The 27,916-nt window shown below is 42.2% G+C and overlaps 1 protein-coding gene across 1 annotated transcript; it reads right to left on the bottom strand.

Annotated features, from left to right (window-relative positions):
• On the bottom strand, positions 1–27,916 carry chst6 (carbohydrate sulfotransferase 6). The gene is made up of 2 exons (XM_068049877.1): positions 27,763–27,916; positions 1–2,787 (listed from the first exon to the last, which is right to left on the bottom strand). The coding sequence occupies exon 2, from the start codon at positions 2,758–2,760 to the stop codon at positions 1,570–1,572; it is 1,191 nt and encodes a 396-aa protein (XP_067905978.1). The 5' UTR covers positions 2,761–2,787; positions 27,763–27,916; the 3' UTR covers positions 1–1,569.

Below are 27,916 nucleotides of genomic sequence, written 5' to 3'. Positions count from 1 at the left end.
ATAGCACACCAAAAGGAATTGGTAGACACTGAATTCCAATTGCATACACCGTAGAAACACCTGGTGCCAAATGACAATACAGTCATAAATCAAGAATACAGCAATTTGCCCAGTTTGTGAGCTGGTGTGTGGGAGTGCATATACTTTGGTGGAAGACATAGCGGATAGTTACAAGCTTCAATTCAATGAAAATGGTTTAATATATTCAATCGACTCATGAATCTGCTCCAATTAGGTCCGAACTAATTTGCAGAAGAGGATACCAAGCCTTCTGTTGCTGTCTACTTCAGATAGCCAACAATGATGACTGGTATGGTAAACAGAAATAAAAATGTAATGGCATAAGTGCAGTATGAGACTTTCTTCTTAAGATGGATTATGGCACATTGTTAGGCAAAGTTGAAAGAGATTTATTCTGTATGTGGCCATGCTGTGCTGATGTGGGAGTGTATTCTATTGGCAGTGGGTGACCTACGGTTCTGCACTCAGTGCTTTACAGTGATTAGAACAAAAAGAATCAAATAATAAATTAAAGAACTTTTTTCTGAACTGTTGCCCTGTATAACCAATATGATTCTGCAAACACTGAAACAGGCCCTTCGGCCCACCGAGTCTGTGCCGACCATCAACCACCCATTTATATTAATCCTACACTACTACCATATTCCTACCACATCCCCACCCACCACCTACCTATAGTAGGGGCAATTTACAATGGCCAATTTACCTGCAAGTCTTTGGCTGTGGGAGGAAACCAGAACACCCGGCAGAAACCCACACAGACACAGGGAGAACGTGCAAACTCCACACAGGCAGCACCCAGAATCGAACCCAGGTTGCTGGAGCTGTGAGGCTGCAGTGCTAACCACTGCGCCACTGTGCCACCCTTGAGATCTTGAGAGTAAAACTCTTGTAAACTTTAAAATCAAGTGTGTAACTAACTGAATGGAGCTTTGCCACCTGGCTGTGCACAAAATGAAACTACTGAGGCATTTTTCACAATTTTTTGCCCATTCACTTTATGCATACAATATTCTGGAGAACATACCAGTGATTTCCAAATATGAGCTCCTGCCAGAAATGCAATTATATGAAGTCAGTCCTAAGAAGTTCACACAAAAGCATTAGAACTTCTTTCTGCTTCACATCAAGGTCAAATTCTGCCAATATTGGTAGGGACAACTTATCTTCACTAAACCAGAGAAATAATCATATTTAAAACAGAAGTTATCATAGATACATAGTCATCCCAAAAATGAAATATTCCCACTGCAAAATTAGCTGCTAAATATAGCATGAATTACATCTTTCAATGTGCATATCTTGTAATTGTAGTGCTATGTCTGAAACAACTGTAATTTATCACAAAAGATAAAATATCATGGAAACATCTGGCCTACTTTTGAAGCCAGTGACAACTTTGCAATATGACAGCTCAATAATGTTCATGTAAGGATCTAGTAATCCTTCTGGAATTCATACACACTTCAGAAGGTTTTATTATATCAGAAACAGCAGACGAACACAAACTGAAAGAAGTTCTTAGATGCGCAAAATGACATTCATGATTTAAACTGGATTCTCATCAGAACTCAACCAGCTAAACTTGTATTTTCTCAGCGGTAAGACGAGATCCAGGGATAATAGTTTCTGTTCACGTTCAGTCTCAACTAATCGATATCCAAGCACATTCATGGCTCCCCTACAGATATCCTGTATTTTTAAAACCTTTTCAAATGGTACCTCAGTCCTCCATGCCTGTGATATGCTCCTAGCATTCCTGGATGTTATTTTAAAAGCAGATCCAGTTCCTTCTCCATGTGTGATGTTATATATCCAAGACTTAAGTTTTGGAGTCAACGTTAAATCAGCAAATTTATACATTGCTGATATTTCATTGAGTGGATCTCTTACTACATCTTCATACCGCACCATCATATAACGTTGTTTGAGAAAGTCTGGAGCTTGTTTGGTTGCTGTTTCATGAATCTGTATGTGACTTCTGCAAACTTCTTTCATGACTTCGTAGTTTGATGCTTCAGCTTTATTTTGTTCAGTGGGTTTATCGTTAGCATCCAAAACAATGCGATTGTCTCGCATTAGTGCATGAATTGACTTATCACGGGACTTAATGACGGCCCTAGGGTCTCTAACAAGGTGGATGATTTTGAGGTTCAGTGATGGATCAGTGAGGAGTGGAAACAGTGACATTAACTCAAAGAATCTCACTTCTTTGAGCACAATATGATTGTAAGTTTTGCATGCTTCTTCCATTTTAAAAAATTTGGAATTGTTGCAATGTTTCTTGCATGTTATATCATTGCTGAGGTCTGTTCTTTCATAATAGTCACATGTAGGTGGTGAGCAGAGAGCTCTGCTGACCTCCCATTGGAACAAATCAGACACCAGTCTGTTTTCAGGCATGTAGGCATCAAATACTGACATGTCACACAAGAATGTAGACCGTATAAGATCCCTTACAGCCATTTGCAAGACCTTTGCACTGTTTTGATACATACGTACCCACACATGCCAGGCAGGCTCCATTAAGTAAAATACATCAGGGTGTTGACTAAATACTTGACCCACAAAGGATGAACCTGATCTCCAGGATGAAAGAATGAGGATGTGAACCTTGCTATTCTGTTCCTCAGATATGGATAAATGAACCTTTTGTTTGGAGTAGATGATGATTAAAGCAAATGTCTGAATAGCCACAAATGCAGCAACGCTTGTAGTTACAAAGGTTAGCCTCACCATAGCGATGGCTGCTAATGTGGTATTGATCTGTAAAATAAAACAGACAGACATTACAGATTGCTTCAAAACTACAGTCACCATTCTAACCAATGATTTGTAGTTGACAAGACAGGAAAACAAAGGGTTTCACAAAGTAAAAAAGCAGAGTTACATTCCAAGTCCCTTGGCTTAGGTAATAATTTTTTTATTTAATCCTGTAGAACCTTCCGACAGGACAACCATCTGGCAGTTGTGCATGTAAGGAAATCACAGAACTAAGATTTTCCATCCATTAATTCTATGGGCTGAGCACCTGAAATTTCCCAATATTTGCAGCTGACAGTGAGACTGACCACTGGTAATGGCATCTGTAAAATGGCCCTCATTGATGCACATATTTCCTGTACATCAAACTTCAAACACACATCACGTATTAGGCGCCACATTGTTGAATGTATGGCCCTGATCGTTGCTGGGGTGGGATTTCCAAGCCAGGATGACGAGGGCTAGATGTTCTGGACAGGAACTGTGGAGTTTTAACTTCACAACATACATGCTTTTTTCTCAACAGGATTCCTGCCTGGATGCCAGCCAGATTGACAGGCTTGGCTTCTTGTTAGGCAGGGAACGTGGCAGCAGAGGCAGCAGCCAAGGAGCAGATAGGTTTCCTGCTGCTAGGGTGGAGATTGCGAGGTGGGGGGGATATTGTGGGTTTCGAAGACAGTTCGAGGGCAAAGATGAAGGTCGGTGATCATATGGGAGGGGGTTGGAGATATTGTGGGGAGTGACCGATCATGTTGGAGGGGTGGGTGAGTATCAATCACACAATGGCACATAGGTTAGCTTGTGGGGCTGGGGGGGAAAGCACTGCTGCTCCCACTGGCCCACAAACAGTGATGGAAAGGCACTGATTTCTTCCACATAGCAGTCCTCACCTCCCTTTAGTTCCGGGTATCCTGAGGCCCAGGAAGCAAAGCAGCCATAGTTAAATTTAAAATGAAGCTCAAATGTGAAGCGTGCAGCCTCATTAAAATATTTAAATGAGCAACCCATTTCCTGGGAGTGGATAGATTTCCTACTCCTGTGCCACCTCCATTGAAACCAGAAATGGGCAGATTCAAGCCGGGTTGTATTGAGGTTTGAGTTTTTTTTTATTTTTATGTTTCACACAACCCAAACCCAGCCATATTTGGGGGTTAAAATTCTCCTCTATCTTGCCATGTCACACCTGGAGGAAAAGGTACACAGAAGCAAAATCAACATACAAACGCTCCTGCAGTGCAAGATATCAGATCACAAGGTCTACAGCTTCTAAACTGATGTTTATATTGTCATGAACATGCCTCCATTGTCAATATGTTTGCGGACTTTTGGTTCAAAAGGCTGTGGTAATACCTGAGGAGATGTTGGACCTGCTTTTTTTTTAAACAAGGGTCACTGGAAGGACACTTGGGACTGTTTAAAAACAAACACTTACTGGAAGTCATATGTCTTAAGCTAAGTAAACAGCAGGAGCCTTGCTGACTATTGGAGTTGTTTACAGAGATGTGACATGACTAGATTCATGGTAGTCAGGAGTTGGTTTTGTTTTTGAACTGTTTATTTGGAGTTCCGTTGGTGTGTAAGCCTGTTAAAAGAGAGAGGTCACCAGCTCAACCTGTTCCACCTCTGAGAAACCCTGTGAATCCAGTGTGAGAACTCGAGAAACTGATGCAGCATTTCTCCTGAGAAGCTTCTGCAAGACTTTCTTTCAACATCTCCTGAACAAACTGCTTCTGAAAAGATCCCAGTGACCATGTATCTAGTGCCTCCCGTTTACGTGTACCCGGATGCCATATCAAAAGGGCCAGCTGGAAGATTTCTTATTTTATCCTTTTTTCTTCAAGAATTAACAAGTATTTGTCCAAAGTTTTTTTTGCTTCTTTGTAAAGTTGATATCTGCAGAGAAAGCTTCTTTATTTTTCCTTTAACCGGTGTGTGTGTGCGTGTGCGTGTGTTGGGTTATTTAGAAGGGAATATATTTATACTTTCATATTTCAACCTGTGTGTTAATAAGCTTTGCATCTTTATTGAATGAGTCTTGTTTTATAATAAATTAATAAGCATGTTGTTTATTAAGCAAACCTAGTTGGCGGATTTTTATTCTCAAACTACAATAGATAAAGTATTTAATTGGATGTATCGGTAACTGGGTACACATTTCAATATATGTTGTGACCTGTGGAGAAGTGGAACTAGAGAAAGACAGTGCACTTCTACGTCGTAACAATATTAACTCACCACCCAGTTAAACAAATAGGCCCCAAAAACCAACAGCTGTGTCAGTGGTCTCCTGCTGTGACTTCTGCAGGAGTCAAACAAAATGGCTAGAAATTCAGCTGGCATGAATTTCTATTCCGGTTCTGGTCTAGAATTAAGGATGATCTGTGGCAGCAAAGCCTCTGCCACCTCCCCTTACAAGATCATCGACAGAGGGCAGGAGAGAACTCTAAGCAGGGATTTCTTAGGGACCCAATCTATGGTCGGTGCAAGTAGGTCTGCCGAGACACGTCGGCAATTGTGGGCATAGGGATACAGGCCAGGACTGTTGTATGGATCCTCTATGTTTTCAAGCGGATTGCTTTGTGAGAAGGCCATGGAGAGAGCTTCAGTTTTCTTTGGGGGAAGTGAAAACACCATACCTCCTCCCCATCCCTGGAGTCTTTTCTTGGAATTTTTACCTACTTGGGGAGGGTGAAGAGCATCCCAGATGTGCCTGGCATACTACTACCATATAAGTCACATGAACTCCCCTGACCTCACAAACCTTGCTAGAATCAGAGGTGATGGATATGGACAGACACATATTGACCCTTACAATGGAATACATCATCCTGCAGATTCTCAGGGCTCTAACAGCTTTCAGCCTTTAAAAGCCACTTTTATTTCAGCAGCAGACTAGCACATGGGCCAAAGTTTTCTGAAGTTTCCTGGCACCAACTTGCCTGCAGTGGGCAGCTTACTCAAAAAACAGTGGGTGTACTGCTAGTGTTTGTCTATCCTTCGACATGAATGGATGGAAAATCGCAGACAATGCACCATCTATTGTCCAATTAGCCATCCATTTTGTGCAGGGCCCAGCCAATAGCACATGGTTTTGGGGACATTTTGCCAATTGTGTTTCACCTGGAGTCCTTGTAAAATGGTGCATCTGCTCACTTACCATTTTATAAAGTTTGCAAATATAGCAAGTCCCTCAATAATTGAAAATACCTTAATTGACTCAACAACCAGATGTTTAACCTCTGTGCTAACTTACCAATCAAACTTTTAAGAAGAATGCCTGTGTTCTGACCCATGGGAACAGTCTGCAGCGAGGTCAGTGAGGAAGGGAAAGATCGGCAATGATTGCAATTAGGAGGGAGGGGCAGCGGAAGCCCCAGTTATCCTTGAAGGACCAGGAGGAACGCTCATGTCCTACATTCAACAGCAACTTATATTTATATAGCGCCTTTAATGTAATAATATGTCTCAAGGTGCTTCATAGGAGCATTATAAAGCATAATTAGACACCAAACCACATAAGGGGCAGATGGCCGAAAGAGGTTTTAAGGCGGTCTTAGAAAGAGAAAAATGAGATAGGGAGTCAGAGAGGCTTAGGGAGGGAATTCCCAAGCTTAGGGCCCAGGCAGCTAAAGGCACAGCCACCAACTGTGGAGCAATTAAAATTAGGGATGCTCAAGAGGCCAGAATTAGAGAAAATAGATATCTTGGAGGGTTGTGGGGCTGGAGGAGATTACAGAGATAAGGAGGAGTGAGGCCATGGAAGGATTTGAAAACAAGGATGGGAATTTTAAAATCAAGCCATTGCTTGACTGGGAGCCAATGTAAGTCAGTGAGCACAGAGGTGATTGGTGAACGGGACTTGGTGTAAGTTAAGAAACAAGCAGCAGAGTTTTGGATGACCTCAAGTTTACAGAAAGTATAATGTGGGAGACCAACCAGGGAGCGCATTGGAATAGTCAGGTCAAGAGGTAACATGAATAAAGGTTTCAGAAGCAGACGAGCTGAGGCAGGGCAAAGTCAGGCAATGTTATGGAGGTGGAAATAGGTGGTATTAGTGATAGCATGGATATGTTGTTAGAAGCTCATCTCAAGATCAAGTATGACACCAAGATTGCGAACAGTCTGGTTTAGTCTCAGACAGTTACCAGGGAGAGGAATGGAGTTGGTAGCTAGGGAACGGAAGTTGGCGCGGGCAACGAAGACAACGGCTTCAGCCTTCCCAATATTTACTTGGAGGAAATTTCTGCTCATCCAGTTCTGAATGTCTGATAACCAGTCTGATAATTTAGCAACATTGGAGGAATTAAGAGAAGTAGGTGAAGTAGAATGGGTGTTGTTGGTGTACATGTGAAAACTAACATTATGCTTTTGGATGATGTCATTGAGGGGCAGCATGTAAATAAGAAATAGGAGGGGGCCAAGGATAGATCCTTGGGGGACACCAGAAGTAACGATGAGGGAATGGGAAGAGATGCCATTGCAGATGATTCTCTGACTACGAGTAGATAGATAAGAAGGGAACCAGGTGAGATCAGTCTCACCCAGCTGGATGACAGTGGAGAGGTGTTGGAGAAGGATGGTGCAGTTAACCATGTTAAAGGTTGCAGTCAGGTTGAGAAGGATGAGGAGGGATACTTTACACCTTTGTCACAGTCACAGAGAAGATTATTTATAACTTTGATAAGAGCCGTTTCGGTACTGTGGCGCAGGCAGAAACCTGATTGAAGGGATTCAAGCATGGAGTCCCAGTAAAGATGGACGGATTTGGGAGGTGACAACACATTCAAGGACTATGGAGAGGAAAGGGAGGCTGGAGATGTGGCAATAGTTTGCAAGGATAGTGGGGTCAAGGGATGTTATTTTGAGGAGGGGATGATAATGGCAGATTTAAATCCCTGGACCATGTTCAAATTACTGCTGAAATTGAGAATCTACCCAGTACTTCCAGATTCTCTTCCAATTTCCAAGTGCTCCCAGATCACAAGGATACCCTGAATACTGACAAATCTATGTGCCTGATATTACTACTTGGCATAACAATCCTATTTTTAAATAAACTCTGACTGATCATGAGCAGTGTTGTGAGACATCAGCTTGAGACATTCCTTTACCACTGTATTTAATTTTCATCCTATAACCTTAAAATAGCCAAGAAAAAAACAGAAATATGGCATTGCAAGATGTACCAAGCTGCAGGTAGGTCCCTGGTATGTTGAAGTACTACAGATGGGTGTGCGGGAGGGGATTGTGAACTTCAGGAGTATTGGGGATGGTCCTGGGAATTGGTAGCACAAGAAATAGTTCTGGGATTTTTGGCAGCACAATAATGGTGTGCTGTGGATTGGAAGCACTCTGTAGGAGGAATAGCAGGTTGGCAGAACTGGGAGTGGAATGTGAGGTTTGGCTCACTGGTAGATTCCTGGGAACTGTCAGCAGACATGGGCAGGGGGTTGGCGGGGGAACATGTATCAGTCTGGCATCACTGGGGAAGCGTTGCTTGGATCTGGCAGCTCTTTCTTGTAAATTTGTAAGAGATCTCTGCAGATATTAAATTAAATTTTTTGTGATTTGTTTCTGAAAAATAAGTAAATATTCTTTCCCCTATATATATATCTCAGCTACATAAATAAATATACAGAGTTCACTTTCTGTTACTGCTTCGGCTTCGCTAGAAGAGTAAATAAACACAAAACTGCTTTAAAAATATTAATTTTTACTTTCAAATGATAAAGTTAAGTCATCAATCTTTGCATCTGTCATGCAGACCCCCCAACTGCCAAGAATGAGGCATATTAATTTTGTCATTTGAACATTGATTTAAACTGTTGCTGGAGCGAGGAAATGACTTGTTAAACAGATCAGCCGTGGCTGGAAAAAGTATTTGCATACTAATATATAGTGCATGGAGGTGGCAAAGGGGCTACTCCCTGCTCCAATTTAACCCACAATGGATTTTGAGCACCAGGTATTGTGTGTAAGAAGAGACATTACAGAGTCGGCTAAGACAAGAGAATCCACAAACAGACGTGGTCAGACCAGCTAGTCACATGACTAACCTGCTTGGCAATCTGGATTTTTCTGAATTGTACAAAAAGTTTAAACTGAGAAAAGACTGTTTTCTCCTGGAGTGAGAAGACCTTTCCTGTCTGCTCCCATCTCTTTCTCACAAGCCTCTGGACCCACTGAGGACACATGAACTTCAAGAGAGAAAAGTCTCCTACACTGAACAAAGTTTAAGAAGAATACTGGGCCCCAACAAAAAATAAGACCTACCTACAATCAAGGACTTTACAGCGAGCTCGAAGAACAGTAACCAAAACCATCTTCAGATATTGCCTCAAACTTTTCCACTTTATTTCTTCTGTTCTTTTCTGTCTGTACCTGCATGTGTGTATCACATATGCATACTAGTGTGGGTGCGTCGCGTATCCGTAGGCATTAACCGAATTAGAGTTTAAGTTTAATAAAGTTCAACCTTTTTCTTTAAACCTAAGAAAACCTGTTTGGCTAGTTTCTTTGCCTTATAATTGTAAGTTAGTGAACAAGGATTCAGTATGGAGGAGCTAAAAAAACAGTGTGTTTAAAATTAAACCCTGTTACGCTAAGACCAGGTGAAGACTGAGAGGGAACCCTAGACCCCTTTCTCACCTGGTCGTAACAGGGTCTCTTGGTAAGGTGGGTCTGAGCTTGCAAAAGCACTATCTGTGAATGGACAATCTTACTGTCAACTATAAACTCTTATAAAAATCAATTCCAAAAGCATGGTTTACCTTAGATAAAAATCCTAAAATATTATTGAATAAAATGCTGATAACAAAATGGTTTAAGTGCTTAACAGCTTAATATACAAAAAAGTACCACACAGCAAATAATCAGCGCCTAACTCACCCACTGAAGCGAGATAAAGGAATCCTTACAAATTGTAAATGTAAATAATAGAACTTACTCTCTCTCTCTCCAAGTGTTTATAGATAATAGTGTAAAAAGTAAAGGCATGGCAGGGAACCTCAGACCCTGAGTGCACATCCTGTGCCATGTGGGAAATTCTGGACGCTTCTCGTGGCCTGGACAACCACATGTGCAGGAAGTATCGGCAGCTAGAGCTCCAGGTTTCGGAGCTTGAGTGGTGGCTGGAGTCAGTAGGGGGCATCTGCAAGGTTGAGAGTTTTGTGGCTAGCACATTTCTGGAGGTGGTCACCCCACAGCTTAAAAATGTGCAGGTAAAGAGAGAATGGGTGACTGCCAGAAGGACAAGGAGGACCAGGCAGGCAGGGCAGGGATCCCATGAGTTCATCTTGCTCTTCAATTGGTATTCCGTTCTGAATACTGGTGAGAGTGATGGTTCCTCTGGGGAGTGCAAGCACAGCCAAGTTCACGGCACCATGGGTAGCTCAGCTGCAGAGGTCAGGGAGGATGAAGAATAGAAAAGCATTAATGGTAGGGGATTCAACAGTGAGGGAAACAGACAGGTGCTTCTGTGGCCACAGATGTGACTCCAGGATGGTATGTTGCCTCCCAGGTGCCAGGATCAAGGATGTTACTGAGCAGATGCAAGACTTTCTAAGGGGGTAGGGTGAACAGCTAGAGGGTGTGGTCCATATCAACACCAATGACATAGGCAGAAAGAGGAATGAGGTCCTGAAGGCAGAGTTTAGGGAGCTAGGAGAGAGATTGAAAAGCACAACTTCAAAGGTAGTAATTTCCGGATTACTTTCAGTGACACATGCTAGTGAGTACAGAAATAGGAAGACAGAGCTGATGAATACATGGTTGGTGAGTTGGTACAGGAGGGAGGGCTTTAGATTCCTGAGGCTTTGGGAATATTTCTTGGGGAGGTGGGATCTGTACAACCTCAGCAGGGCCAGGACCAATATCCTCGCAGGAGACTTTGCTAGTGCTGTTGGGAACAGTTGAAACTAATTTGGCAGGGGATTAAGAGTAGATTCAGAAGGGAGAGAAGAAAAGTTGGAAATGGAAGGCAGAAAATTAGTAAGCGTGTTTGGAAGGCAGAGGAAACATAGGCTAGAAAATAGAAAGGGAGTTTGGCAGTGATAAATGGTAGACACCTCAATGCAAGAAGGCAGATGAGCTGAGAGCACAGATTGGCTAATGGGAGTATGATATTATATCTATTACTGAATGGCTGAAAGAAGGGCAGGAATGGCAGCCTACATTTCTGGTTACATGGCTTTCAGACGAGATAGAGGGGGGATAAAAAAGGAGAGCGGTTGCAATATTGATTAAAGAAACAATTACAGCTGCAAGGAGGGACAATATGGGAGAAGGATCATCAATGAGGCCATATGGGTTGAACTGAAAAGGAAAAAAGGGGAAATCACATTATAGTGAGTGTACTATAGACCCCCAAACAGTCAGAGGGAGATAGAAGAGCAAATAAGTAGGCAAATCTCTGAGAAGTGCAAAAATAGGGCAATATTATCTACCCTAATATTAACTGGGATAGAATTAGTGTGAAAGGCACAGAGGGAGCGGAATTCTTAAATGCATTCAGGGGAACTTTTTAGCCAGTAGCAAGCCCAATAAGAGGGTGGTGGCTGCAGGGGGCCGGGGGGGGGAGGGGGGGGGGAGCGGTGGTGGTGGTTGTGGGGTGGTTCTACTCATAGATTTAAGCAATGAAGCTGGGCTGGTGGAAGGGGTATCAGTTGGGGAGCATTTTGGTGGAAGAGATCATAATTAGGCTAGATATGGAACAGAACAAAGATAGACCAGGAATAAAAGTTCCTAATTGGGGAAAAGCTAATTTTACTAATCTGAGATGTGATTTAGCTAAACTGGACTGGAAACAGCTACTTGAAGGTAGTGAGGGTTCAAAGCAAGTATGTTCCCTTAAACAAAAAGGGTGGGACCAACAAATCCAGAGCCCCCTGGCCGTGAAGGAGCGTAAAGGAGGGGATAAAGAAAAACAGGGAAGCTTATGACAGATACTGAGAACTCAGAAAACCTAGAAGAGTATAAAAAGTATAGGGGTGAAATTAAAAAGGAAATAGGAAAGCAAAGAGAGGGCATGAAAAAATATTGGCAAGTAAAATCAAGGAAAACCCAAAGATTTTTTATAAATACATAAGAAGCAAGAGGATAACTAAAGAAAGAGTAGAGCCTATTAAAGGACCATAGGGGTAACCTGTGTGTGGAGGCAGAGGGCGTTGATATGGATCTTAATGAATACTTTGTGTCTGTTTTTACAAAGAGAGGGATGTTACAGATATTGCAATCAGGGAGGAGTTGTGTGAAATAGTAGATGAAATTAACATAGTGAGAGAGGAAGTATTAAAGTGTTCGCCATTTTTGAAAGTGGATAAATCCCCAGGCCTGGATGAAATATATCCTAGGCTATTAACGGAAATAGCAGAGGCTCTGCCATCATTTTCCACTCCTCTCTGGCTACAGGTGCTGTGCCAGAGGACTGGAGGATAGCTAACATTGTACCATTGTTTGAAAAGGGAGAAAAGGGATAGACTGAGTAGTTACAGGCCAGTCCACCTAACTTCAGTGGTGGGAAAATTATTGGAAAAATTTCTGAGGGACAGGATAAATCATCATTTAGAAAGACACAGATTAATCAAAGACATTCAGCATGGATTTGTTAAGGGAAGGTCGTGTCTGACTAACATGATTGAATTTTTTGAGGAGGTAGCAAGGCGGGTCAATGAGGGTAGTGCATTTGATGTAGTCTATATGGATTTTAGCAAGGCTTTTGATAAGGTCCCATATGGCAGACTGGTCATGAAAGTAAAAGCCCATGGAATCCAAGGCAAAGTGGCAAGTTGGATCCAAAATTGTGTCAGGCAAACCTTGCACCTGCCAAGACTGAGGTACACATTATTTAGCCACATGAACATTAAAATTTAAAATTGCCAGCCCCTGACTGGAAAGACATTTGCATAGTAACAGACAGTATTGGAACAAAGGGACCCAGTCTTTTGCTTCCCCAATACGCAGAAGAAGTGGTCAGATCAGTTTTAGTCACATGGCTGTTGGTTTTTTGAACTTGCCACAGATTTGAAATCAGAAAGCGGTTTGCTCCTGGACTGAAAGGACTTCTCGTGTCTGCCTGCTCCCATCTCCTTCCCACGGAACTGAATCTTGTGAAAACATGTGACCTCAAAGAGAAAATATTCTCCTACGTGAACTAGGTTTAAGCAGAATACTGAGCCCCAACAAAGCAGCAAGAATTACCAACAAAAGGACTATACAGTGAGCTTGAAGCACAGTAACACGATATTGCCTCAAACTGTTCCACTTTATCTTTCTTCTCTTTTCTGTCCCTATCAGTATGTGTATATTGCATGTGCATGCTAGCGTGCGCGCGTCATATATCTGTAGGCGTGAACCATATTAGAGTTTAAGATTTAATAAATTTCACTTTTCTCTTTTAAACCAAAGAAAGCCTGTTTGTGTTCATTTCTTTGCCTTATAATTGGAAAGCTGTGAACAAGGATTCATAAAGGGGTAGCTCAAAACACCATGTGTTTAAAAATAAAACCCTGTTACAATAAGACAGCCAAAGACCCCTTGACACATTTCTCACCTGGTCGGAACAATTGGCTCAGAGGCAGGACACAAAGTGTAATGGTCGATGTGTGACTGGAAGGCTGTTTCCAGTGGGGTTCCGCAGGGCTCAGTACGAGGTCTTTTGCTTTTCTGCGGTATATGTAAATGATTTGGACTTGAATGCAGGGTTATGATTAAGAAGTTTGCAGACGATACAAAAATTAGCTGCATGATTGATAATGAAGAAGAAAGCTGTAGACTTCAGGAAGTTATCAACAGACCAGTCAGGTGGGTGGAATAGTGGCAAATGGAGTTCAATCTGGAGAGGTGATGCACTTGGCGAAGGCTAACAAGGCAAGGGAATAAACAGTAGGATATTGAGAAACTTGGAGTGCATGTCCACAGATCCCTGAAGGTGGCTGAACAAGCAGATAAGGTGGTCAAGAAGGCATACGGGAATATGGGATACATGCCCTTATTAGTTGAGGCATAAAATATAAGAGCTGGGAGGTTCTGCTGTAACTGGATAAAATACTAGTTTGGCGACAGCTGGAGTACTGCATGCAGTTCTGGTCACTGCACTATAGGAAAAATGTGATCGCACTAGAGAGAGTACAGAGGAAATTTATGAGAATGCTGTCTGGACTGGAGAATTTTAGTTATGAGGAAAGATTGGATAGGCTAATCTAGGATAATATTTAGCAGGGACAATCCCCAAGATGGCTACAGGTGAAGAGAGAGCTGGAAAACTTAAGTCCATGCACGATCTTTGCTTGAATTATATTACCTATGTGCTAATAATCGTTTTTCCTTCCAACCTTTGATTCCAATTTATTCGGCCCAGAATCATTCTTACCCCATTGAAGTTGGCTTTCCCCCAGTTAATTATTCTTCCTCTAGGTTGTTCTTTGTCCATTTCCATAGCCAACCTAAACCTTATGATACAATGACCACTGTCCCCTAAATGTTCTCCCCCTCATATTTGATCCACTTGGCCCACCTCATTCCCAAGAACAAGGTCCAGCGGTGCCTCCCCTCTCGTTGGACTGGAAACATACTGCTGTAGAAAATGTTCCTGAACACATTCTAGGAACTCTTGCCCCTCTTTGCATTTTACACTACTACTATCCCAGTCTATATGCGGAGAAAGTCCCCCATTATAACTACTCTATAATTCTTGCACCTCTCTGTAATTTCCTTGCAAATTTGTTCCTCTACATCCTTTCCATTAGTTGGTGGCCTACAGACTGCATCTAGCAATGTAATTGCACCTTTTTTGTTCCTTAGCTCGAGCCAAGTAGATTCTGTCCTTCACCCCACTGGGACATCCTCTCTCTCCAGCATTGCAATGCTCCACTTAATCAATACTGCCACTCCTCATCCTTTTATTCCTTTCCTATCTTTCCTGAACACCTGTATCCAGGAATATTTAATACTCAATCCTGCCCTTCTTTGAGCCAGGGCTCTGTTTTAGCCACAACATCATACTTCCACATGCCAATCTGCACCGGTAATTTGCCAATCTTATTAACCACACTCCATGCATTCATAGAAATGCACATTAATCCTGATTTAGACTTTATTTCTTTCTCCCTTATTCTGAGCACACCTAATAACTTACTATTCTCTACTCTAGTGCTATCTATCTCTCCCAGTATTCTGTGCACCTTGGTATTCCTCTCTGATATTTCCTCCTGGTTCCTACACCCCTGCCAAGTTAGTTTAAACCCTCTCCAATAGTACTAGCAAACCTTGGGGTACGTGGTGGACTGGAACCTGTGACGCACATGCGGCTGCCAACGGTTGGTGGTGGGAGGGGGTGTTGGTGGAGAACAAACAGCAGAAGGTAAGCGGAGTCAAACAACAAAGTTATCCTGACTGGAGAGAATGATTCCATGAAAGATAGAATGGGATTTATGGGAGGATTGGGGATGGCAAGAGCAGGATGGGGATGGCAAGGGAGGGATAGAAGGGATAGGATGGGGATGGAATGAGAGGGATAGCATGGGAAGGAGGATTGGCATGGGATGGGAATGACTGAATGGGATGGGAATGACTGAATGGGATGGGGATGGTATGAGATGTGGATGGCATGGGAGGGAGGGGATGACATGGGAGGGGTGGCATGGAAAGCATGGAATGGCATGAGATAGGGATGGCAGGAGAATTAAATGAATACAACAGTTTCTATTCAAGAATGGCAACAGCAGGATGGGGATGGCATGGGAGTGAAGGAAGGAATGGGATGAGGATGGCAGGAAAGGGATGGCATGCGAAGGGTGGAATGGGAGGTGGGGATGGAATGGGAAGGGTAGCATGGGAAGGATGGAATGCATCCAATGGGGTGGCATGGGAGGGATGGGATGGCATTGGAAGGGTGGCATGGGAATGATGAAGTGGCATGGGATGGGGTTGACATGGGAGGGGTGGATGAGATGATGGAATTGGTTAAATGTGGCAGAATGGTGGGGACAATTATTTGATGCAACTTATTATTCAAAAGCTATTCTCTATGCTAAAAATGAAACTCACTCGTGTCATGAAAACGTGCTATGTTGAATGATGAATGTAATTTTTATAAAACAGTTAAAAGCAGCTAAAAATGGCCACCCCAATTTGCATCACTGTACTTTCCACATTCCAATGCATTGAGATGGAGAAGGCATGTCTACACCCACCCATCAAGGACAATAACCTGGGGAATCTGGGTGAACCGCCTATCCTGTTACCATTAGCGAGGCGTCAAGGCTATTACTTGAATATTCAACTGGTAGAGACTAATCAATCATCCTAATCACTTGAACAATGGGAGCCTAGCTATGAGAAGGGAATTCTTAGACATGGACTGATTAAGTTGCAAGAGGGAATACATACGAGTAACCACCATGTTTGAATCACTGGGTGACTGTCATGTCACAGGCCCACCCTCCGTGTGCTTAAGCAGGTGTTTTCTCTGCAGCAGGGAGCCAAACAGCTAGATGCTGAAGAGAGAAGACCCGAGTCGGGTCCCTCCTTCCTTTCTCTCTCTCCAAACCACCATATAAGCTTTGAACCCTGCCTGCCGGCTGTGACCACCCAGGGACACCTCTGCTGCAGACAGAGACTCCTTGAAGGAAAATCAGCCATGGGCTGGATTTTACACCGCCATCCCGCCCACCCCCCGCAACCCCACGTCGGGGGTCGTGGCGGGGCCGATGGGTGGGGGGGTGTGTTGGAAAATGCCTCCGCGAGAGGCCTGCCATGGACCTCAAACCGGAAAGGCCTCGCCTAATATTGCCGGCGGCAGCCCCCACGCCGCTCGGCGACGGGACCAAAATTTACATCCACAGATTTATTTAAATAAATGAATTAATGTCGTACCCACTCCCGCTGTCCGCTCCGCAGCGAAATTGCTGCCGGTGGCTGGCACTCACATGCCTTCAGATACTTGTTTGGAGATCTGATCTGGGACACTGGTGAGGAGGGGGGAGCAGGTAAGTTTTCAGTGCGGTGGGTGGGGGGCTGGGTGGAGCAGGGTCAAACTAATATGATTGGTCTAGGGGATGGTGGGAAGGGGTTGCAGTTAAAAGTTTATGAACTTTGGTTGGGGGGTGGGGGGGGGAAGGTCAGGTACACAAGGTAAGTATTTTGGGGGGGACTCTAATTTTCTCTGGACTCTAATTTGACCAATCTATCCTTCCCCATGTGTGTGTGTGTGTGTGTGTGTGTGTGTGTGTGTGTGTGTGTGTGTGTGTGTGTGTGTGTGTGTGTAAGTCGGAGCCTATTTTATTTTACATTGGGGTCTGGGAGATGGGGCTAGAAACATTTATTTAATTTTTTAAAATAAATTAAAAATGCCTATATCTTTAAAAATTTAAATTGTAATGTAGGGCTCGAAGCCCTTTAAAAATGACGTCAGCGGCTGTGCAGTGCCGCCTGACGCTTTTGCCGGGGATTGACCGCCCACCCCCTCAACATCATCGGGGGAGGGCAGTCTTCCCCGGCCATTTAAATGAGCCGCCGAGCTGAATAACGCGACTGCTCCATGACAAGTGGTCCGCACAGGCCCACTGCCATTTTCGAAGCTCGCTGCCGAGATCAGCGACGATCTTATAAAATCCAGGAGAACAACTGAATCAGCTGTCCGTATCTTCAAATCAGAAGCCTCAGGACCACCAAAGGAAAGTCAGCTGAGTCACCAATCTCCACAGTCTGTATACCCCTTTTATTTCTCTGGACTCTAATTTGACCAATCTATCCTTCCCCATTTGTGTGTGTGTGTGCGCGTGAAAACTTCAAGTGTATGTGTGTGTGAAAGTCAGAGCATATTTTATTTTACATAGATCAGTTTAAGTACAATAAAGCTAACCTCTTTCTTTGTCAAACTCAATCTGTCAGATTGACTCTTTCTATGATCACGGCACGTAAACAGTTAAACACTCACCGAATTGGCAAGTATATCTACTTCAAAAAGAAATAAACCTGTTATGGTCAAACAAGGAGAGGGAAAAGAGGAGAGCGCTACGATCCCTCTTCACCTGATCGTAACACTAGATTTGAATAAAAAGCTTTGAGAAAAGCTGTCAGGTGAATTAAAAGAATACGTAAGCATTGATTCCATAAACAAAGATGATGATTAACAGTCTACACCCTCCAGAATTTCTACACAGTCTAACTCCAATGATCATACCCCCACACAAACATAGAAGAAAGGAACAGTTATAACGTTGTTACAAACTTGAATTAGAAACAAGAACTTTGTCATGAAACAAGAATCATAGTTAGGAAGCTGTTTTCTTCGATGATAGAAGCTGAAATTATAACAGGCAGATTTCAAGGGAATAGACAGTGTTTATTCTTCGAATAATATTGAGCCCATCAGATGTAAACCTGCCTTTTGAACTTGGGAGAAAACAGTTCCCACTTAGACTTTCATATTCTTTGACTATAAACAAGCCACAAAATCTGACTCTTGATAAAATTTGCATTTATATTCCTGGGTCTGTTTTTATGCATGGACAGCTTTATGTAGCTTTATCCAGAGTGAAAAGTTTTGATTCTGTTAACGTCTTTGGTGAAAGAATAACTAGAAAACCTGTATTTAAGGAAGTACTGTTGCAATAAAGATACTAATTTGACTGCAAATGTTTTACGGATCTCAATTGGTTTAGAACATTATTGAGTGAGGTGATCTGCAGGTGGGGAGTGCCAATCCAAGTTGATAATGGTATCAGAGGGGTGGTATGGAAAGGATTGAATGGCATAGGATCACATACTACTGGTTAAACTTTCACCGAACTACAATGGATAATGCGTATAATAAAAGCAAAATGCTGCAGATGCTTGAAATCTGAAACACAAACAAAAAATGCTGGAAATACTCAGCAGGTCTGGCAGCATCTGTGGAGAGAGAAGCAGAGTTAACGTTTCAGGTCAGTGACCCTTCATCAGAACTGGCAGATATTAGAAATGTAAAAGGTTTTAAGCAAGTAAAGCAGGGGTGGGGCAAGAGATAACAAAAGAGGTGTTGATAGGACAAGGTCACAGAATAGCTGACCAGAAGGTCGTGGAGCAAAGGCAAACAGTATGTTAATGGTGATCTGAAAGACAAAGCATTAGTACAGAGAGGGTGTTATTGGACAGAAAACTGAGCAGCCTGGCCCCAAGCACAAACATGAAAAAAAACAGTGGGTAGGCACAGTAGAAACAAACTAAACAAACTAAAATTAAAAAAACACATTAAAAAGAAAAAAGAACTAAAAATAAAAAGGAGGGCCCGTCATGCTCTGAAATTATTGAACTCAATGTTCAGTCCGGCAGGCTGTAACGTGCCTAATCGGTAAATGAGATGCTGTTCCTCAAGCTTACGTTGATGTTCACTGGAACACTGCAGCAATCCCAGGACAGAGATGAGAGCAGGGGGGGTGTTGAAATGGCCAGCAACCAGAAGCTCGGGGTCATGCTTTCGGACTGAGCGGAGGTGTTCTGCAACACGGTCACCCAGTCTGCGTTTGGTATCCCCAATATAGAGAAGACCACACAGATAATGGGTATTTGACTTGAATTCCATATTTCTCACCACCCACAGTTATCTGGTGTTGTGGAAAGAGGAAAGTGGACTTTGAAAACTGTGTTAAACAAGTTCTGTGCAGATCACCACACTCAGGGGCTAGAGAAAGAAAGAGTGGTAAAGAACAACAATGAGATAAGGGAGGAGGGAAGATGATCTTGCCCTGAGATAACTGAAGGTCCCAAGAATAGTTTAGTACTAACATACCCATGGGAGTTTGTATAATAATGTTAGACATTTATTCTGTCAGCAATTCAAATGGCAAAAGGCTGGTGTAACTACATCTATGAGAATCTATACACCTGTCCCTATAAAATGACTCAAGCAGGAAATGCCCATATAATTCCCGTAAGAACTCATAATGTAACCCAAGTACAAGTGAATATTTCCCTACAACAAGACGCCCTTGAAGCAGTCAAAGAATTTGCACACCCAATTCCACCCCTATCTCTTAGTTTAGAACCCAATGATGAAAGAAGTGGTACTTCCTGGAAACTCCTAGTTAAGATGCAACAAGATAACGCTCGAATTGAAAAAGCAATAAACAAATTAGGAGATCACCAGTGGTGGGAAGTAGCTGACGACTCCAGCCAACATCCCTGGGCAAGAATGGCCTCAGTGGTACTGGTAATTGCTCAGTGCCTGGTCCTGATAGCCCACAACGCAATGACATGTTATTTGAGGTGTCTGATGCGCCGACTGAACTGTTGAACCAGTAACCTGGAACCAGTACAGTTAATGGAAGGTTAAAAGTTGAAGATTAAATTAAGTTTCTCTCTCTCAAGGTGGGGAGTCTGTTAGACATTAGAAATGTTCTTAGAATAAACATATATTTAGTAGTCAGCCTGAAATAGATAAAGAAATAGTTTAGTGCTGCAAGTTTTGTTTTACTGGAAACTGCTTAAGGACTCATTTCTCCAGAAACAAAGCTAGTGGAATGATTATTCTTAGGTGATGAAAGCTGTACCTAGCCCAGAAAGGGGCCATGGTCAGATGAGCCCACTGCAATAGTGGGAGAGCGACTGGATAGATACTTAAAACAAATAACCATTTTTCAAAGCTGTGTTAGGATTTTCATTTAACCTTGCTTAATTAGGATGCTTGCTGGAATGTAAAGGTTAATTGGTATGTAGAAATAGGAGTTACTTTAGTGCATCACTATGGTTTAATAGTCTGATAAGAAATACAGAATGGCTGGGCTGAATAGCCATTATGAACAGCTCTTTAACTGGCCTTCTGAACAGCTTTGGGCATAAACAACTGATAACTGGAACTATGGCACTCCTAAAAGTTAGTTTGGAGGCTAGAAGTGGAATGTTTCTTGGGAGGATGGAACTGATCAGGGGAACCACATGAAATGAGATACAGAAAGATGATGTAAAGGCCTGATTCATCAAGGACAGAGGGTACGTGCAAAGGCTCAAGAAACTAATGGAAGGTGGATAACATTAGGGCCCACTTTTAACCCATGGTTTAGACAAAGAACGCAATATATTATTGGGCATTTTATAACAAAGGAAATGTTTATAGGGCAATCAAGCCCTATCAATAATCCTTCCAGGTACACCCCTGAAAAAGGGTATAAAGAGACTTTGGGAGGTCTCTGTGCAATTAGGCAGTGGAAAATAACTCTCGAGGAAGACCAGTCTAACGCTCATGGGTGTTGCAAGAAGTCAAGAAGTGAAAGAAGAAGAAAAAAAGAGCTGTTTGTGCAGGCCAACCGTCCTATCCGAACTGAATCGGTATTCTCTACCTGTCATGGTCGTATGTTTTCTCTGTATAACTACTGTGTTATATTCTATCTTAAACTCTGATTAAACTCAACATATCAACTATATTGGTTGCAGTCGATCCTGATTGTTTGGATAATTGATTACAAAGCAAATTGTGCTGAAATTAAAATATCAACAATTTGGAAAGATTAAAATTACATGTGACGGGTAAGTCTTAAGGTTAAAATTGGAACTCCTGCTATAAGGCCACCACATGGAAATATTATAGTTAAGTACAGGTACTGTATCACTTAAATCTTCATAGGAAATGCTTATATATTGCTTTTCAATGGAGCATGTAAAATGTAAACATTTTAATATACTTAGTTTTTTTAATTTGTTCTTGGGATATTATGACACTAACAAGAACTAATTTATTCCCTGTCCCTAGTTGCTTTGAGACAGTGGTGGTGTGCCTGCTCCTTGAAGCACTGCAATCCTTGTGGTGATGGTGTTCTCACAATGGTGTTAGGTAGGGAATTCCAGGATATTGTCTCAGCAACAATGAAAGAACAGAGATATAAGTCCAATTCAAGATGGGGTAGGACTTGAAGGCAAACTTGCAGGTGATACTGTTCTCACAATTTTGCTACTCTTGTCCTTCTACGTGGCAAGAGTCACAGGGGAGGAAGGGCCTTTCAAAGTAACTTTGATGAGTTGCTGCAACACGCCCAGGAGATCATGCACATTGCAGCCGCAGTGTGCCAGCCTAAAAGGGATGGGATATTGAGTCCAGTGGCAGGACACCACTCAAGTAAACATCTCTATCTTGGATGATGTCAAGCTTCTCGAATGTTTTTGCAGCTGCACCCATCCAAGCTAGTGCAGTGTACGTCATATGACTCACCAGTACTCTTGCCTTTTGCCTTGTAGATGGTGGAGAGGCTTTGAGTCTGAAGATGAGACACTTGACACAGAATCATTAATTTTTGTCCTGCTCTTGTAGTCAGGGCGTTGATATGGCTAATCCAATAAGCCTTTGGTCAGTGGTGAATCTCCCCTCTCTGACCCACTGCAAGATGTTGATGATGGGAGATGAGGTGGTGGTGGTATAATATTGTGCTTTATTATCACAGGAAGTTGTGAATCTTTAGCATATTAAAAATCTTACATCTGCATGCACTTCCCATCTGGGAAACCTTAATTGTTCAACACATTTTTGTGTCAATTTTTCCATTCTAAGCACCTATGCCCATATTTATAATAGAAACTGGCTATGTAAGCTTACTATACTGCAATTACACACTCTCACCAGCACCTCAGTGTTGTGCGTTCCAGCTCCTCAGTCTATATTACTGACAAACTCCCAAGCTCTGACAAACTCTACTGTTCAGCTTCCCAAATTACAGTATGTTTTACTATTTAATTATAAATAATATAAAATCCAAGCATTATATCAAAATAAGGATAAAATGTATTACGTTAAAATGGGGACTGAATTATGTCTTCACATCCTGGGCCATTAGCTTCCACCTTCTATCTCCACTTCACCCGACTGCTACACTTAATCTTGACTTCACATATGCAATGCCATGAGCAATCAAGTAGTACACTATATACATATATTACACAAACTAGGAAGTCTGGTGTACATCATTGTGAATCAGAGGAAATGCTGTTTTAACTCAAATGATGTACAATATGTTAGCAGAACCATGGATTTATGGTGCTTGAATAAGTCAAATTCCTGATCACTTTTATGCCTGCTTCTGGCTAATTGCAAAGTAACAATGGTTGTGTAGCACCAAACCCTTTGTTTGATTATAATTTCATCATACTAAGTTTCCACTGCATGCTTAACACCAATGATTAGTCTAAGCTGTGCGGGTGTGTGGCAATCGGGAATCTACTGCACAGAAGACAGGCCGCCCACAAGCAATGGTCCCTTTAAGATGTATGCATGCACAATCTTAAAGGGACTGTGCACAGCAACAAGCAGGCCACGCATAGTGAAAGGAAATTGCGGGAACATTGCTCAACACCACATTAGAGTCCAACATCATAGAAAATGAGAGAATGGGTATAACTGGAAAAGGGAAAGCTTGCTGAAGATTGATATGTTGAACTTTTACAACTGTAGAGCTCATAAAGGTGCTTAGGGGTGCAAGTACTATAGTAAGAGCTTTTACACAAAATACAGGACTGTAAAATATACTGTAAAAGATTTGCTTCTCAGTCAGACACTTGGTGGCACTAGGAACAGCAAAAATTTGTTGCAGATACTCTTTGATTAATAAGGATAGCCTGTGTGAGATTCGCAATATATATCAAGAGACGTGATCGTGGCGGGGGTTTGATATCCTATTTTGGTGAGTCCTGATAGCTGAAAGGTAAATACGATCCACTTATAGCTTTCTTTCCTTCCAGTTGGAAGCACAACACTACAGTCTTCCAGTGCCTCTTCTCTGACGTCAGTAGAACTGCCCTCACTTAGTTCCATTCGTACCTATCCAACTGTAATCACAGCATCTCGAGAAATAGTTTCTAACATTGGGAAGGCTGGAGACATTGTCTTTGGCCCCAGTTACAAACTCTGTTTCCTTTCCATTGATTCCATCCCCCTCCCTGACCACTGTCCTAGGTTGAACCAAACTATTTGCAACTTGGAAGTCCTATCTGATCCATGACTAAGCTTCTGACCCCATAGTCTCTCCACCACAAAGACTGCTTACTTCCACCCCTGTAATATCGCTCACATCCACCACCTGTTGCAGAAACCCTCATCCATTCCTTTATCACCTCCAGATTCAACTATTCCAGTGCTCTCCAGGCCAGCCTCCAATCCTTTACCTTCAGTAAGCTTCAGTTCAAACCAGAAAACTGCTGCCCGTGACCTATTCCATTCAACCATCAGCCCTGACCTACATTGGTCCTTGGTACCAAAATGCCCCAAATTTAAAGTTCTCATCTTATTGTTTAAATCCCTCCATGGCCTCATCCAACCTTACTTCCAACCCTCCAAACACTTTGCAGTTCTCCAATTGTGGCTTCTTATGCATTCAAAATTCCCTTTGTTCCACCACTGACAACTGTTACTTAAGCCATATGCTCTAGGCTCTAAGCTCTGAAATTCCATCCCTGAACCCCTCTGCCTCTCCAGTTACTTCTATTCTTTTACACCTTCCTTAAAACCTACCTTTTTGACCAACCTTTGTGTCACCTTTCCTGATATCTTCATCATTGGTGTTGGAGGCAGTAGAGAGAAGGTTTACTAGAACAATACGTTAACTCTGCTTCTCTCTCCACAGATGCTGCCAGAAATGCTGAGTATTTCCAGCATTTCTTGTTTTTATTTCAGATTTCCAGCATCCGCAGTATTTTGCTTTTATTTATACGTGCACTTTTGTCATATATTGTTCTTTTATTGTTCATTTGATATGTAGTGTATTGTTCATTTCAGGCCATTGTACAAGCTTGGTGTAGCATGTGCAGTGTGCCACTAGAGGGAGTCAATATTAAAGGTTCAGTTTACAGCAGCAATCCAGAAGATGGTGCCATGTGTTTCTTCCAGAGATTTACAATAGCAAATCTACAATGTGAGACTTTACAACTTTGAAAACACAAGTCAGGTTCCACATGTATGCTGACGACATCCAGCTCTATCTCACCACCATCACCTCCCTTAACTCCTCCACTGTCTCTGATTTGTCTCCCTGCTTGTCCAGATGAACAAACATTTTCTCCAACTAAATATTTGTGAAGACGAAAACCATTGTCTTTGGCCACCACCACAAACACCATCCCGCTCCCTGGTAACTGTCTGAGGCTGAACCAGATTGTTCACAACCTTGGGTGTTGTATTTGAACACAAATGAGCTTCCGACCACATATCTGCGCCATCACCAAAACCACCAGCTTCCACCTCCGTGACATTGCCCAGCTTTCTCCTACCTCATCCCATTTGCTGCTGAAACCCTCACCGTTGCCTTTGTTACCCCTAGACTTGACTATTCCAATGCTCTCCTGGCCTGCTGCTCATCATCCACCTTAAATAAACTTGAGCTCATCCAAAACTCTGCCGCCCATATCCAGCTTGCACCAAGTCCCGTTCACATATCACTCTTGTGTTCGCTCGCTTACATTGGCTCCCGGTCTGACAAAACCTTGATTTTAAAATTCACATTCTTGTTTTCAAATCCCTCTATGGTCTTGCCCCTCCCTATCTCTGTAACTTCCTCCAGCCGTACAACCCTCTGCGATCTTAGTACTCCAATTCTGGAATTCTGGAAACCGATTTTAATCGCTCCACCATTGGTGACTGTGCCTTTAGCTCCCAAGGCCCTAAATTCTGGGAATTCCCTCTTTAAACCTCTCTGTCTTCCAACCCCTCTCTCCTCCTTTAAGGCACTCCTTAAAACCGTCTTTCAGATGCGACATTAAACTGAGGCCCCATCTGCCTGGATGTAAAAGATCCCACGGCACTATTTTGAAGAAGAGTGGGGGAGTTTTCCCCAGTGTCCTGACCAACATTTATCCCTCAATTGACATCACAAAAACAGATTATCTGGTCATTATCACATTGCTGTTTGTGTAGGTTTGCTGTATGCAAATTGACTGCCACGTTTCCTACATTACAACAGTGACTACACTTCAAAAGTACTTCATTGGCTGTAAAGTGCTTTGAGACATCTGGTGGTCATGAAAGGCACTATATAAACACAAGTCTTTTATTCTACTTCTTTGGCCAAGTTTTTGGCCATCTGTCCTAATATCTCCTTATAAGTTTCGGAGTCAAATTGTATTTGATCATCCTCCTGTGAAGCGTCTTGGGATGTTTTACTACATTAAAGGTGATATATAAATACAAGTAGTTGTTGTTACTGTTTACTCTAAATGGTGATCAGTACCAAGGACTCAGGCTGATTTTCCACTCCCTCGTTCAAAGTGGAACAGTTAACTGTAATAACCATATCACAACTCCAATTATGTTAAGCTATCTTAAAGGCGGCTTGGAATTACTCCCAGGACTTTCCAGCTGATATGCCTCAGTTATATATAAGTTGAACCACTAGGGATGCTGTAGCATCAAATGATTGTGTTCCATTTGAAAACAGCAACAAGTTCATTATTCATTCTCACATCACTTTGCCTGATCCTGCACTGCTGTCAAATGGAAAGAAAACTGGCAAACCAGACATGGGCGTGAGGGAAAAGGAGAGAATGTGCCAGTCTTGTTTTTTTAGCAGGAACATTTGGGAGTGTAAGTCACATGTCTGTAAAGTAAGCAGTGAACTTCTACTCCAAATTACTTTGCATTTCACAACGAGCAATTGAGTTGGGTTTCACATAAGTCATAAGTGTGGAACCGTGCCTGAGTTCAATCTATTTACCAGGCCACCCCTCTTAATTCAAAGTTCCTTAATTCAAGTGATGTGATAATTATTTTCTTTACTTCTGAATTCCTACTCTGCTGTATTATTTATTAGTTCAAATTATAGGATAATTCAAATTTTGTAGTGCAAAATTTGACCTTGAATTATTAGGTGAAAACTATATTCTGAAAGGGCATTTGATTCAACAAACTAGCAGATAAATCGAGCAGCTTTTTGGAATAATAAATACACTTTTACAGAGCCCAGCTGTGTGAAGCTAAATTATAACACCATTCCATCCGGCTATTAAGCCAGGAAACTCCATTCTCAGCTGTCCAGATACTTTCACTCTCTCATACTGCCAGATTCTGTGGCTCAATTTCCCCAGTGTCATCAGCGTTTCCTTTGCAAATAAAAATGAAATCATCAAAATATGATTGTTAAAATTAGTGCTAATCATTTCTAATAATTTTACTTTTTAAAAAAGATATCAAAGCAGACTGTTGTTTTTCAAGGTTTAGGAACAGTGTGTCCCTTCATAATTTCAAGAAGTTATTACGTATTTGTGCATGTGGAACACCATTTTCCCCCTGCTGACTGTCAGTGACTATCAGCACAGCTCCTACTTCTAAGTTAGCTGAGACTGATGGCGAGCAGAAATGGTAGCATTTTCTCCAAACATATAAACTACCGTGCCGGGAACAAGTCTCAATTGGACCAGGTCTAAAATGTTCACCCAATACTGCAATGTAGTAATGATATACCACCAGCTTAACTAAAGTTTGCAATACTTAATAACGCCAAGTGTATTCAAATATAGAGATTAAACGTATTCACTGAAGTATCCATTTCGTCATTTTAAATTTCTCCCCCTCCCCGGCGCATTTCGGTTTCAAATGACAGGAAACGCCTAAAGTTTTGAAAGCTCAGCTGGGTTCACTTACAATATTTCCAACATCAGAAGTATTTCATTCCATTCCCATTTTTGGTAGAATAAAACCAGTGTTGGAATTGTGTCAACGAGTGTGTCTGTGTCTTAAAACAGTCTTTGAACGAAATCTTGCCACATTCTGATCTACAGTTAATCGCTGGCTGTTTGGAAAGTCGATGCGAGCCTTGCAGTGCTGGGCAGGCATTGACCATCCTGATAACCGTTGAGTCTAACCCAGTTCTGTCTGCTTCCCTTCCAGCTATTCAATAGGATCAGATTCCGCTGCACTGATCTTAAACGACATCGAGCAAATCATAAATTTATTTTTTTAAAAAGACAAACGGAATTACTGAATGAGACTTGAATTTTAAAAAGGAGTTGTCGCTTTTTCACAGTACTCGCCTGTTTCAAATGGAAATGTGTCCTTTGTGATTATGAACTTAACGAAGTCTGGCTAAGTTGTAATTTCTTTGAATAATAAGGGTTCTTTTTCCAAGTCGCTGGCTGTGGACTTTCTGAGCTGGCAGCCCAGCCTGCAGAACTCTCCTGCTCGGTC

The sequence above is a fragment of the Heterodontus francisci genome, chromosome 17, assembly GCF_036365525.1.
Source record: "Heterodontus francisci isolate sHetFra1 chromosome 17, sHetFra1.hap1, whole genome shotgun sequence".
Lineage (NCBI taxonomy): Eukaryota > Metazoa > Chordata > Chondrichthyes > Heterodontiformes > Heterodontidae > Heterodontus > Heterodontus francisci.
Note: the sequence above shows the minus strand (reverse complement) of the source record. Positions and strands in the feature narration are given on the sequence as shown.

Excerpts from the sequence above, each read along its gene's own strand:
- chst6 (XM_068049877.1), bottom strand. The coding sequence starts at position 2,760 with ATGGTGAGGCTAACCTTTGTAACTACAAGCGTTGCTGCATTTGTGGCT.